The 15365-nt window shown below is 37.5% G+C and overlaps 1 protein-coding gene across 3 annotated transcripts in view; it reads left to right on the top strand.

Moving 5' to 3' along the window:
* Positions 1–15365, top strand: part of CERT1 (ceramide transporter 1) — a 129386-nt gene that overhangs the window by 29391 nt on the left and 84630 nt on the right. For all 3 annotated transcript variants that reach the window (XM_081513931.1, XM_081513930.1, XM_081513928.1), the window contains exon 4: positions 11847–11963. In XM_081513931.1, coding sequence (XP_081370057.1) covers positions 11847–11963 — 117 coding nt within the window. The remainder of the gene's footprint in view (positions 1–11846; positions 11964–15365) is intronic.

The raw sequence follows: 15365 nt of genomic DNA, 5'->3' as shown, positions 1-15365 counted from the left end.
AGACTACTTATTTCATAGAATGTTATTCATTCAGAGTTTGTCTTACAGTTTTTCATGATTAGATTCAGGTTGTTCATCCTTGGTAAAATAACTACTAAAATGATATGATATCCTTCTCAGGATACCACATCAGAGGCACATGTTTCTATCTGCATCTCATATGATGTTAATTTCAGTCATCCAGTTAAGGGATTGTCCAATTTCCTGCTTGTAGTGACTGTTCTTCTCCTTGAAATTAAAATGTTAGCTCTCTGGGAAGACATTTTAAGACCATGTGTAAAAGTCCTATTCTTCATCAGACTTTTTCCCCTTTTTGATTTAGTAACCTTTTATGATGCCTGCCTCACCCAGTGATTTCTGTAATGATTGCAAAATGGAGATTTTCCAGTTCTGTAAACCCTTTCCACTTTTATGTCAGCATTCTTCTTTTTTGTTCTTTAAAAGCCCTCTATTTTTGTTCCATTTGTTAACAGAATGGAGTCATATATTCCTGAATTATTCATTGAACTATAATCCACAACTGTACTTATGTATTTTGATGATCTAATTGCCCTTGATTTGGTTAACTGAAGTCCTTTAGAGCTGTTTCTTTGGTCCTTTTGACATTCTCCCTCAGGATCACGTCCCCACCTCCAAAAAGTACCCCTAAGGGGGTAAGCTTTTAGGCGTTTAGGCTCAAGATTTTCCAAGTTCGTTGTGTACCTTACCTATTCTAGCCCGGGAATCACCCATATCTCTAGGAGCCTTGATTGCTTTCAGTTCAGTTCAGTCGCTCAGTCGTGTCTGACTCTTTGCGACCCCATGGACTGTAGCACTTCAGGCCTCCCTGTCCATCACCAACTCCAGGAGTTTACTCACACTCATGTCCATTGAGTCAGTGATGCCATCCAACCATCTCATCTTCTGTTGTCCCCTTCTCCCACCTTCAATCTTTGCCAACATCAGGGTCTTTTCAGATGAGTCAGTTCTTCACATCAGGTGGCCAAAGTATTGGAGTTTTAGCATCAGTCCTTCCAATGAATATTCAGGACTGATTTCCTTTAGGATGGACTGGTTGGATCTCCTTGCAGTCCAAGGGACTCTCAAGAGTCTTCTCCAACACCACAGTTCAAAAGCATCAATTCTCTGGCACTCAGCCTTCTTTATAGTCTAACTCTCACATCCATACATGACTACTGGAAAAACCATAGCTTTGACTAGATGGACCTTTGTTGGCAAAGTAATGTCTCTGCTTTTTAATAAGCTGTGTAGATTGGTCATAACTTTTCTTCCAAGGAGTAAGCATCATTTAATTTCATGGCCGCAGTCACCATCTGCAGTGATTTTGAAGCCTCCAAAAATAAAGTCTGTCACTGTTTCTACTGTTTCCCCATCTATTTGCCATGAAGTGATGAGACCAGATGCCATGATGTTAGTTTTCTGAATGCTGAGTTTTAAGCCAACTTGTTCACTGTCCTGTTTCACTTTCATCAAGAGGCTCTTTAGTTCTTCTCTTTCTGCTATAAGGGTGGTGTCATCTGCATATCAGAGGTTATTGATATCTCTCCCGGCAGTCTTGATTCCAGCTTGTGCTTCATCCAGTCCAGCGTTTCTCATGACGTACTCTGCATAGAAGTTAAATAAGCAGGGTGGCAATATACAGCCTTGACATACTCCTTGATTGCTTTGGGTAGCTGGAATCTTGGGGTGGGAGTGGGATCTTATTACTCACTATAGACTCTGTCTTCCTCTTTTAAATATTGCACCCTTTCTTCATCCTTCCTTGATAGCCATTAGTTTAGGGGTTCCTTTAGTTCAACATACTCAAATAGAAAACCTCTAATCTGCTGCTGGAGCGGTAGTTTGGCTATTTTTAGAGATGTTGTCTAGGCAGACTAATTATTTCTTTTAATCTATCTGTTTGTAGCTTCAAATTACTGATTTTCACTCTTTTATTCTTTCTGTGGTTCTGTGGCACATGGCTAAGCATGCTGCTTAGCCTGTCCTCTCCCACCCCTTATACTTCAGTGAGTCTGTTTCAGGGAATTCTAAATGAATATGGAGACTGGAGCTGACTGCCATTGCCAGGGCTAACAATCTCTGCTGGATAGATACTAATGGCGAGCAGTAGACAAACGAAAGCACAAGTTTTTTCTACCTTCTTTCTTGCTATCTAGGGCTGCTAGAGAATGAGGGAATCCAGAAGCCAAAGAAGGGGAACTCAAAATTGTGTGTATAAACTCTCCCCAAGTCTCTGGCTGACTCCTGAGCCACGCATGCATGAGGCAGATGGAAAGCAGTCTGAGGTGTTACCTGAGTCACTGCTGCTGTGGTAGAGACTTGGGGATGCTAAAACTCCTTTAAATAAAACTGCCATCTTTTTAGCTATAAGAACCAGAAGGGGCCCAGTTAATGAATAATCCAAAAAAAAAAAGAGCCAGAAAAGAAGAACCCCAAGTTCTGAGTTTAACCCTTTGCTCAGATTTGTGCCTGATCCTCAGCAGTGTATGTGCAGGCTAGACCAAAACCTTCTGAACTAAGGTCCTAGATGCTACTCATTAAACGCACAAAAAAATTGGCATGCAAAATTTTTGCCCACTGAAACAAAAATAGTATTTTTCAGATTAATACAGTAGAATCCAGAGTTTACAACCTAACATTCGCAATGTCCAAGATAAACTCACTCAACATACAAAGAGCCAGGAAATTGAAACACATTCTCAAGGGCAAAGACAGGAACAAATATGAAGTTAAAAATATTGGAATTATCTGACAAAGGTTTTAAAGTAAAATATTTTTAAAATAATTTGAGGAAATTATAATTGTTTATTATTTTTTGAGGTAAAAGAAAATAGGCTTATATTGAATAAAAGGTAGTTTCAGAAGAGACAAAGAATACATATAAAAGAACCAATAGGACTGAAAAGAATAACATCAAATGAAAAACATTCACTGCATAGGGTTTGTAGCAGATGAAGATGACAGATAATCAAGATTTTGAATTTAGAGCAAAAGAAGTCATTCTTAATAACAGATTTTTAGGGTTTTGTGTTTGTATTTAAATGAACAGAATGTCAGGGATCTCTGAGGCAATTTCTAATTAAACGGCCTTTAGAAGTCTCAGAAAGGGGAAAAGGGTAAAAAAAAAAAATTGAAGAAATTATAGTAAAATCTTAGCAAATTTGGTGAAAAATATACATTTACAGATTCATGAAACTTAACAAACACATGACAGGATAATCATAGTAATCATAGTCAAACTGTAAAAACCAAAGGTAAAAAAGTGCTGCAAGTAGCCATAGAGAAGTACCATACATACTGGGGGACAGTGATTCAAATTACCGTGCACTTCTCATTAGAAACCATAGAGGCTCAAAGACATATTGTAGTGAAAGAAAAAACTTTCCATTCAGATTCTGTATTCAATGAAAATTATCCTTCAAAAATGAAATGAAATAAAGATGTTTTCAGATGAAGGAAAATTAAGAGAACTTGTTGTGGGTGGGCCTGCCTTAACAAGGAATGCTAAAGGAAGTTTTTCGTGCTGAAGGGAAATACACCAGAGGCAAAGTCAGATCTTTAGGAGCTAATGAAGAGCATAGAGAAAATGAACATATGGGTAAATAATAAGGTTATATTTCCTGGAGGAGGGCATGGCAACCCACTCCAGTATTCTTGCCTGGAGAGTCCCCATGGACAAGGGAGCCTGGTGGGCTACAGTCCATGGGATCGCAAAGTCAGACACAACTGAGAAACTAAGCACAGCACAGGGTTATGTTTTTCCCTCTTACTGCTTTTAAGATACTAAAAATGTAAATAAACCAATGTCTCAAACATTGAATTTTTTAATTCCTTCCTAACCAAGGAAACACACCCATATAATTTCACCACCATATTCTTTCATACAGTCAATGAAATAGTCCCAATCTTATACAGACTCTTTGTAACACACATTATGTGGGCAGTATAACCATGACAGCTAGGCCTGTCAGACAAATTGCAAGAATATAAAATTACAGCTTGGTATCTCTGGTAGACATAAACACTATTCCTTTGCAAAATATTAGCAAATCAAGTCCAATAGTATATAAAAAGAACTAAGTGTTGTTTATCCCAAAAATGCAAGGTTAATATAATTTTATTAAATCAGTCATTTTAATTCACTGTATTAACAAAAGAGAAAAATTTGTGACAAATTTCAGTAAAGGCAGACAAGTAAAAAAGAGAGAAATGTTTGACAAAATTCAATACTCCTTAGTATTGGAAATAAAAATTCTTAGAGAACTAGAAATAACATCAACCTAATGAAAGACATCCACAAAAACACACAGCTGACATCATGCTTAATGGTGAAATACTATGCCTTCCCCCTAAGATTAGGTATAGGGCAAAGATATCTGCCCTTACCACTTCTGTTTAACATTGTTCTGGACATCCTGGTCATTTCAGTAAGGCAAGAAAAAAATACATACAAAGACATAAATATCAGAGAGGCCAAAGTAAAGCTGTTTGCAGGTTACATTGTTCTCTGAAAGTGAAAGTGACCGTCGCTCAGTCGTGTCTGACTCTTTGCAACCCCATGAACTATACAGTCTGGAATTCTCCAGGTCAGAGTACTGAAGTGGATAGCCTTTCCCTTCTCCAGGGGATCTTCCCAACCCAGGGATCGAACCCAGGTCTCCTGCATTGCAGGTGGATTCTTTACCAGCTGAGCCACAAGAGAAGCCCAATAATAATGGAGTGAGTAGCTTATCCCTTCTCTAGGGGATCTTCCTGACCTGGGAATCGAACCGGAGTCTCCTGCATTGCAGGTGGATTCTTTACCAACTGAGCTATCAGGGAAGCCCGACATTGTTCTTTAAATTCCTTCAAATTTATTAGGTAAACAGTTTTGAGAACCACTAAGTGAATTTTGCAAGATTGTAGAATATAAGTGAACGTCGCTCAGTCGTGTCTGACGCTTTGTGACCCCATGGACTATACAGTCCATGGAATTCTCCAGGCCAGAATACTGGAGTGGGTAGCCTTTCCCTTCTCCAGGAGATCTTCCCAACCCAGGGGTTGAACCCAGGTCTCCCGCATTGCAGGTGGGTTCTTTACCAGCTGAGCCACAAGGGAACCCCATAGACTATAAGGTTAATATACAATTACAAAATGTACTATCATATACACTAAGCAGACTGACTTTTTAAAAATACTTAATTTATTTGGCTGTGCTGCAGCTTGATTGCAACCTGTAGGATCTTTGATTTTCATTGCAGCAGGCAGGATCTTTCATTTGTGGTGTGCGAACTCTTAGTAAGCACTAACTGAATTTTTAAAACAATTCCATACACAGTAGCATAAAAAAATACTTCAGGAATCAGTCTAACATTGTATACCGTACTTTGAACACTGTTACCTGCAAACTGTGTGAGATTGTCAAGATAAAGAAGACCTAAATGGAGAGAGATTCCGTCCATAGATTAGAAGGCTCAGCATTGTTAAAGTATCACATCTTATCATATTAATCTATAGAAAATCTAAGATATCAGTGCCCTTGGTACTACAATTTATCTAGAAGCATAAATTATGTAATGCATACTACCTAGACCAACCAAAGCAGGTTTTTAAAAGAAGAGTTTAATTTGAGGACGTAACACTCAGGATTTACTTTTAAGCAACAATAATTAAAATACTGTTATTGGAGTAAGAATAGACATTCAGATCAGTGGAACAGAATAGAGAGCCTATAAGCAAATCAAGCAAGGATGTGGAGTAACTAGATTTGATAGACTGCGGGTAAGAACGTAAATGACTGCAGCTACTTTTGTCAGTTCTTTAAAGTTAACTGTTTATTTATTTTATGAGTCAGTGAGCCCATTCCTAAGTCAAAAGAAGTAAAAATTTATAATCTTACAAGACAGGAACTTTTGTCCAACAGCAGATATGAATAAGTAAAATATGTTATATCCAGCATTATTAAACTCTTCTCAGCAATAAGAAGAATAAGTTATCAATAAGACACAGCAGCGTGAGTAAATCTCAAGATAGTTATACTAAGTAAAAAACAGTATTTACTATCTGATTACATTTATATAAATTTAGAAAAACTGAACACTAATATACAGTGAAAGGAAGAAGATCCTTGGTTTCTGGAAGCTGGTGAAAGGAATAGATGTTCTGCAGACAGGATAAGTCCTTTGGGGGTTACAGAAATGAAAACATTTCCATCTTGACATGGTATTGATTTCATGGCTTATATACAAGTGAAAATGACATTGAATTGTGTACACTTTAAATGGATAAATAGTTTATTATATATTAATTATATGTCAATAAACTTTATTAAAATTTGGTTGGCTTTCTTTGAATTTCTAGGGAAATCTTCCTATACACTCTCCACTGAGTTTAACTTTTTAAAAAAGTTAATCTTTTCATTCTACTTTTCCTCCCACTAGAGAAATTCCTTCTAAATCATCCTGTCATACTGTTCTAATCTAGACTTTTCCGTCTTCTGCATAACTCTGCTGTGGGCATTTTCCTTAATGTCTTCCTGGGAAGTCCCTTTGCTGCTTCTTTGCCTGGATCTCCATTGCTTCTTACTTCTCTTGGTTACTTCTTCATTTTGGTGAAGTATATCTTCCGGTTCTGAAAGGTAATTTTTCTATATCTTTGTGGTTTAGAACTTTCATACTGATTAAGTGCCCAGTTATAAAACCCTTAAGTATTATTTCTATATGCCTTTTCTCTCAGATTACTTAGTTTTCCTGTAGATGAATCTTCCTTATAGGCAGGAGATAGAAGGAACAAGTATGGGTACAAGCCTTTTGGGAATCAAGTAAGGGAAAGAATCCTTTAATATGAACACTTTCCCTTATCTGCTTTTCTCACCTTTCCTCCTTTATAGGAATGCCCCTTCTTCCTACACCTGTCTGGTACCAACTCTCTGAGAGGTGAGGCCTCTAATGTTATGCACAGTGCGATAGGCAAATGAGGTTCCAGGGGTCTAGTTCCACTTTTTCATGACCCTTGATTAGTTTTGTTTTCAGCTCTTCCCATGCCTTTACCTTTAGTGCTACTTGATGCTTCCAAAACAAATTGGCTTTTTCTGTCTTTTCCCTTGTATATGTCTACTTGTCAGCATATTCAGGCCTGTTAATGTCACTTACCACATTCCAGCTTTAAATTTTGTTGGCAACCGATTCCCTTCTTTTTGTGGGTTTATGCCTCTTTTTCCATAAGAGTATTTTGGTAGATAATGGGTGGTACTGTGGTGTGTGTTAAAGCCTTAATTCTCACTGTGATGGTAATTTGGAGGAATCTGGGTTTCCTCGAGGCCCTGGGAGCAGAACCCCACTGGTGACACCAGCACCTGTGAGGGGCTGAGGAAACCGAATGCTCTCTGTCCTCCATGTGAGGACACACCCGGACTGCGGCGTCTGCAGACCAGAACCAGGGCCTCACTGAGCGCCCTCCCCTGCTCACACCCTCATCTTGGACTTCCAGCCTCCGGAACCGTGAGAAATTTCTGTTGTTAAAGCTGCCTTGGAGACTCCCAGGGCTCAGAGGTCAAGAATCTGCCTGCCAGTGCAGGAGACCCAGGTTCCATCCCTGGTTTGGGAGGATCCCCTGGAGGAGGAAATGGCAGCCCTGTCCAGTATTCTTGCCTGACGAATCCCATGGACAGAGGAACTTGGCAGGCTGCAGTCGATCGGGTCGCCAAGAGTCAGACACGACTTAGCGACTTGAGCATGCAGCCCACACCACGTACGTAGATTGTAAAATTTCACTAATGAAACAGTCAAAAAAGCTACCCAGTGTATGGTATTTTTTTTTTGTTACAGCACCCCTAAGAACAAATAAGACAGACCAAGAGTAGATATAAATGCCATTTCACCTTTTGATACATATTTTGTTGTTGACAGTGAATGTCAACATGATCAAGGATGAGGCCCATCTCCGTTTTCCTTTATGTTGTTGGCTTTCTTCCCTGGCATGTGCATTCTCATTCTCAGTGGGCCCCTATACTTGGTTTTTGGGGAAGTGAAATAATCTTAGGTATTTACAATATCTAATGTGGCCTCCAAGAAAACTAAACTGGACAAAAGCTTAGTTCTTACTATTTGATTTCTCTCACTAAGGAGAATTTATTTTTTCTTGGAGTGGGGGTGATAATGGAAAAAGCTTGAGAAACATTGTTTCTTTTTTCTTTAATTAATTTCCCAGAATAAGCCTTCAGATTGAGTTTACTTCCTGTGACCATTTTTCCTGGGTACAATATGCTTTTCAGATCTGTAATTTGAATATTTTGTTCAAAGATAGTATCGGGACTTCCCTGGTGGTTCAGTGGTTAAGACTCTGTGCTGCCAATCCAGGGGACGCAGGTTCGATCTATGGTCAGAAAACTAAGATCCCTAGGGCCAGAGATCCCACATGCCTGCCTGCCATGGGGCCAAAAGATTAAAGAAAGAAGAAAACATAGTATCTTTTAATTTTTTATTACATTTGTTGCATTTTCCTCATTCAAAACACCAGTTAAATCATTTGCTTGACCTCCTTTGTTCACTTACATTTCTTTCACTTTGTGTTTTTCTCAAGTCTGTTTGTGAAAACAGACTGATTTGCTTTATATTGCTGTTTCTGATGTGGTTTCAACTCATTTCTTTTTTCTTAACTCTGTTAGCTTACTTTTCATTGCTTGCTGCTTTATCTCTTCTTTAGATTTTTTAGTCATTTTTTTCTGAGGCTAACTCATGTCATCTCTTAACATCTACCAGCTCTTGTAGTTTTTCATCTAATTTTGTTCTTTATCCCTGTTGGTTTTTTTCTAATCATCTGTCAGGGCTATGACTGGAATAAGACCAATGAGGGACTAACTTCCATCGTAAAATTTAACATAGCATCAAAAAACTCAGTAATCAAGATGAATAGTATTTTGATGCATTTTTTAGAGTAATCCATGATGAACAAAATATCCACAATGAAATTCTAAGTAAACACCCCATCAGCAGTTTTGATTTCTGCAATTTTAGTTACCTTTAAGATCTGAAACTATTAAGTGGAAAATTCCAGAAATAAACAGTTGATACATTTTAAATGGCACATTGTTTTGAGTAACATAATGAAATCTCACACACCTGCTCTGTCTCTAGTGGGTCATGGCTCCTTCCTTTGTCTATATCCATGCTGTATATACTACCTGCTCCTTAATACCTGTCTAGGAAAACACATAGGGCAGTTGACCCTTGAACAGCACAGGTTTGAACCACACACATACACTTATAATCAGAATTTTTCAGTAGTGTATAATACGGTACTACCCAATCCAGGAGTGGTTGAATTTTTCAGTAGTGTATAATACCTACGGTACTACCCAATCCAGGAGTGGTTGAATTCGAGGATGGTAAGCCCCAGATGCAGAGAAATGACTGTAAGACACTCAGGCTTTCTACAGCACCAGGCCCCTAATCCTGTACAGGGCAGTTCTCTGTGTAGGATTTGGTACTATCTCCAATTTCAGGCGTCCACTGGAGGTCTTGGGATGTATTTCTCTTAGATAAAGGGAGACTGTTGTATTATGTGTTTGAGTGTGAGTGAGTGTGTGTGTGTGTGTGTGTGTTGAGACATGGTGTAAACTTTTAGTCTAGACTGATTTACCCTCCTAAACTTAACAAATCTGTCATTTCTTTAGCCTTGTAGATTTAGCTTCCCGCACTTCTTGACTTTTTAGGGATTCAAGGCTTCTGTGTGGTTTACATACTACCACCTGAAAATTGGTAGATCTCCCTTCTATGCCACCTATCCCTCAGGTTGTTGATGGTAGAAATGGCTACTTTGTGTACACTTTCTGTCAGCTCCATCTGTTTGAGCAGATACTGAGATACTGCATCTCATATAAATGTGACATTCAAATGAAGTTTTCAAATTCTTTAATTCTAGATTTGTAAACTATCATTTTATTCCATTCCTGTGTATAACGTTTTTATCTATTAAAAGCTTAAAGTTCTCCATATAGTGAAACTTTGAAACATAGGGAGAAGAAAACATAATTGATATACTTCACAGATTTAGTAATTTGGCAAAGTTTACTTACGTTGATTTCAGGTTTTATTAAGTCACTCACACCCAGAGGAAGCTTAATGGCAAGTTTCTGTTTTTAGGAATATTTAAAATGTGGCATAGGACTCTTTGGAAGATTATAAGGAAATTTTGAAGATATGAAAGCTGGAAAAAGAATTTGCTGGGGAAACTAGTAAATTTTGAACAACAGGTGACCCTTCATATCCACTAGCTCAGCGTCTGCAGATAAGGAGAGCTGGTTGTACTGAGCTGTTTTATGTGTGGGACTTAGGCATCTGAAATTTTGGTGTCCCAAGGGAGTCCTTGAAACAATCCCCAGCAAAAAATAAGCAATGACTGTATATATATTACCTTTTTATTTTCTAAAGCTTTAATGAAAATATTGAACACAGTATAAAATATAAATCCTTTTTAAGAATAGTCACTAGAAATATAATGATTATATCTCAGAGTAAAAGTTTAAAAACCTCTGGGCTATTTAGAACAGTCGACTGATCAGATAAATTATTTACTTAATTCTTCGGATAGTACATATGCTTTCCTTCCTCCAGGAAGCTTTTCTTAATAACTGGACTTCATTCTTAAGATTTATGAATATTTAGCTTTCAGTTAAATTTATAGTCATATTTTTGAGTGTTAAATGTTGTCTTTTGTGTATTTCTATATTCATAATTACTGAAGCAGGGTATGCATTGTCTTGTTTTTTCCTGTTTCTTTTCTCCAGCATGGACTACTCCCACTATAGTCCTTACTATGTTGCCCAGCACATAGTGATTGAGAGTTTTAACTTTTATTTTTTAGCTAGTCAGAACCATGAATTAGTTGTCTTATATTAAAAGAAATTGTTTCATAGGGTAAAGAACATTGTGGAATTAGCTTATATTGTTTTTGTTGAATAAACTGATAAGGAGATAAAAGATTGATACTGTTAAAAGTGGGAGAGAATAAACACAATATGTAGATTGCATTCAGCTAGTAAGTTTATTACTATGTAGACCAGAGAGGATTCTCTTTCCTCTAAGGCTAAGCTAGTTCACAGAAGAGGACATTGTACTTTATCCAGTAGAAGAGGTTGTATTTCTGATGTGATCCTGTCATATTTGAACTCATTCATTGAGAGAGAAACAAGTATATAAAATATTTATTTTATATATTGTTTTGAAGAATGTGAAACACTGAGCCAGATATTTTACATTTTCACTAAAATTGCTTACATGTTGGTGAAGGTGGTTTCCTCTAACATAGGTCTGATGTAATGTTCATTTTACTTTTGCTTTTCATTAGAGACTCTCCTGGCTGTTAAAATAATAAATGTAAAAAAGCCTAGAAGTTAATTTGAGATATTTAGAAGGATGTTAATGTTATTTTTTGATAGAATATAAAAATATCTTATCAAATTTAATGAAATAAGACTATTGATGATGAGAATTTACTTTTGAATAATGAAAGCAGAAAAATATCAGTAAATGTCTTTTGTAAAACTTACTTTTGCCCTTTTTAAAGTTATGGTTTCAGCAATATTCCCACTAGTTTACACTGACTCAAAGCGTTTGCTGGAAAATATTTTACCTCTTTTTTAAAAACATGCCTGTAGTTCACATGTCAGTTCATTTGCAAACAGTGAATGAGCATACTTTTTGGTAACTATACCTTTCCTGTGCTCTTTATTTGAACTATCTTCAAAAGTTATTTTAGTACAAAACGAATAACAGAATGGGTATGTTCATGTTTTTGCTATAGGGTATAATATTTCTAAGAATATAATTAGCTTTGCTTTTCCTTTTCTCCCTTTCCCCCCCTCACAGCCTCATGATTTTGATGAATGCCGATTTGATATTAGTGTAAATGATAGCGTTTGGTATCTTCGTGCTCAAGATCCAGATCACAGACAACAGTGGATAGATGCCATTGAACAGCACAAGGTGGGTCTCTAGTGTTTACCTATCTAAAGAGACTTAGGCAAGAAACTCATGGTAAACTCCTTTAAAAGAATATTGATCTGTACGTGTATACTGAATAGTTGAACATAATCTTTTGGGTGGTAAAAATTAAAGCAGTACAGGTGTAAACTTTTGAAATGATTTTGTTTCTAAGATTTGAGTTACAGTAAGGGATTGCCATGATAAATAATTTTAATTGATGATTAAAGCAAAATATGTCCTTTTATATAATTTTGTTTTGTATTTAGGGTTTGCTTCATAATGAATGCCTTTTATATGATCTGGATAAAAGTATTCTTTTTTTTTTAATAAATTTATTTATTTTAGTTGGGGGCTAATTACTTTACAGTCTTGTAGTGGCTTTTGCCATACATTGACATGAATCAGCCATGGGTTTACATGTGTTCCCCATCCTGAACCCCCCTCCCACCTCCCTCCTCATCCCATCCCTCTGGGTCATCCCATTGCCCCAGCCCTGAGCATTTGTCTCATGCATCGAACATGGAATGGTGTTCTGTTTCACATATGATAATATACATGTTTCAATGCTATTGTCCCAGAACGTCCCACCCTCACCTTCTCCCTCAGAGTCCATAAGACTGTTCTATGCATCTGTGTCTCTTATTCTGTCTCACATATAGGGTTATCGTTACCATCTTTCAAATTCCATATATATGCATTAGTATACTGTATTGGTGTTTTTCTTTCTGGCTTACTTCACTCTGTATAATGGGCTCCAGTTTCATCCATCTCAATAGAACCAATTCAAATGTATTTTTTAATGGCTGAGTAATATTCCATTGTGTATATGTACCATAGCTTCCTTATCCATTTGTCTGCTGATGGACATCTAGGTTGCTTCCATGTCCTGGCTATTGTAAACAGTGCTGCGAAGAACCTTGGGGTACATGCGTCTCTTTCAATTCTGGTTTCCTCGATGTGTATGCCCAGTAGTGGGATTGCTGGGTCATATGGCAGTTCTATTCCCAGTTTTTTAAGGAATCTCCACACTGTTCTCCATAGTGGCTGTACTAGTTTGCATTCCCACCAACAGTGTAAGAGGGTTCCCTTTTCTCCACACCCTCTCCAGCATTTATTGCTTGTAGACTTTTGGATAGCAGCCATTCTGACTGGTGTGAAATGGTACCTCATTGTGGTTTTGATTTGCATTTCTCTGATAATGAGTGATGTTGAGCATCTTTTCATGTGTTTGTTAGCCACCTGTATGTCTTCTTTGGAGAAATGTCTGTTTAGTTCTTTGGCCCATTTTTTGATTGGGTCGTTTATTTTTCTGGAATTCAGCTGCAGGAGTTGCTTGTATATTTTTGAGATTAATTCTTTGTCTGTTGCTTCGTTTGCTATTATTTTCTCCCATTCTGAAGGCTGTCTTTTCACCTTAGTTATAGTTACCTTTGTTGTGCAAAAGCTTTTGATTTTAATTAGGTCCCATTTGTTTATTTTTGCTTTTATTTCCAATATTCTGGGAGGTGGGTCATGGAGGATCCTGCTGTGATTTATGTCGGAGAGTGTTTTGCCTATGTTTTCCTCTAGGAGTTTTATAGTTTCTGGTCTTACGTTTAGATCTTTAATCCATTTTGAGTTTATTTTGGTGTATGGTGTTAGAAAGTGTTCTCAGTTCAGTTCAGTCGCTCAGTCGTGTCCGACTCTTTGTGACCCCATGAATTGCAGCACGCCAGGCCTCTCTGTCCATCACCAACTCCCGGAGTCTACCCAAACCCATGTTCATCGAGTCGGTTATGCCATCCAACCATCTCATCCTCTGTCGTCCCCTTCTCCTCCTGCCCCCAATCCTACCCAGCAGTAGGGTCTTTTCCAATGAGTCAACCCTTCGCATGAGGTGGCCAAAGTATTGGAGTTTCAGCTTCCACATCAGACCTTCCAATGAACACCCAGGATTGATCTCTTTTAGGATGGATTGATTGGATCTCCTTGCAGTCCAAGGTACTCTCAAGAGTCTTCTCCAACACCACAGTTCAAAAGCATCAATTCTTCGGCGCTCAGCTTTCTTCACCGTCCAACTCTCACATCCATACATGACCACTGGAAAAACCATAGCCTTGACTAGACGTACTTTTGTTGGCAAAGTAATGTCTTTGCTTTTCAATATGCTATCTAGGTTGGCCATAACCTTCCTTCCAAGGAGTAAGCGTCTTTTAATTTCATGGCTGCAATCACCACCAAGTGTTCTAGTTTCATTCTTTTACAAGTGGTTGACCAGTTTTCCCAGCACCACTTGTTAAAGAGATTATCTTTTCTCCATTGTGTATTCTTGACTCCTTTGTCGAAGATAAGGTGTCCATAGGTGCGTGGGTTTATCTCTGGGCTTTCTGTTTTGTTCCATTGATCTATATTTCTATCTTTGTGCCAGTACCATACTGTCCTGATGACTGTGGCTTTGTAATAGAGCCTGAAGTCAGGCAGGTTGATTCCTCCAGTTCCATTCTTCTTTCTCAAGATTGCTTTGGCTACTCGAGGTTTCTTATATTTCCATACAAATTGTGAAATGATTTGTTCTAGTTCTGTGAAAAATACCATTGGTAGTTTGATAGGGATTGCATTGAATCTATAGATTGCTTTGGGTGTTATACTCATTTTCACTATATTAATTCTTCCAATCCATGAACACGGTATATTTCTCCATCTGTTTGTGTCCTCTTTGATTTCTTTTATCAGTGTTTTATAGTTTTCTATATGTAAGTCTTTTGTTTCTTTAGGTAGGTATATTCCTAGGTATTTTATTCTTTTTGTTGCAATGATGAATGGTATTGTTTCCTTAATTTCTCTTTCTGTTTTCTCATTATTGGAGTATAGGAATGCAAGGGATTTCTGTGTGTTGATTTTATATCCTGCAACTTTACTATATTCATTGATTAGCTCTAGTAGTTTTCTGGTAGAATCTTTACGGTTTTCTATGTAGAGGATCATGTCATATGCAAACAGTGAGAGTTTTACTTCTTCTTTTCCTATCTGTATTCCTTTTATTTCTTTTTCCGCTCTGATTGCTGTGGCCAAAACTTCCAAAACTATGTTGAATAGTAGTGGTGAAAGTGGGCATCCTTGCCTTGTTCCTGACTTTGGGGGAAATGCTTTCAATTTTTCACCATTGAGGATAATGTTTGCTGTGGGTTTGTCATATATAGCTTTTATTACGTTGAGGTATGTTCCTTCTATTCCTGCTTTCTGGAGGGTTTTTATCATAAATGGATGTTGAATTTTTTCAAAGGCTTTTTCTGCATCTATTGAGATAATCATATGGCTTTTATCTTTCAATTTGTTAATGTTGGATAAAAGGATTCTTGAAATAACATCAGAGTGTAAAATCCTAATGTTTGAAAGCTTCAGTGTTAATTTTTGTTGTCATTT

This window comes from Giraffa tippelskirchi, chromosome 7, assembly GCF_054371585.1.
Source record: "Giraffa tippelskirchi isolate mGirTip1 chromosome 7, T2T-mGirTip1v1.2.pri, whole genome shotgun sequence".
In the NCBI taxonomy this organism is placed as follows: Eukaryota; Metazoa; Chordata; class Mammalia; order Artiodactyla; family Giraffidae; genus Giraffa; species Giraffa tippelskirchi.
This window is presented reverse-complemented; position numbering and strand designations above follow the sequence as displayed.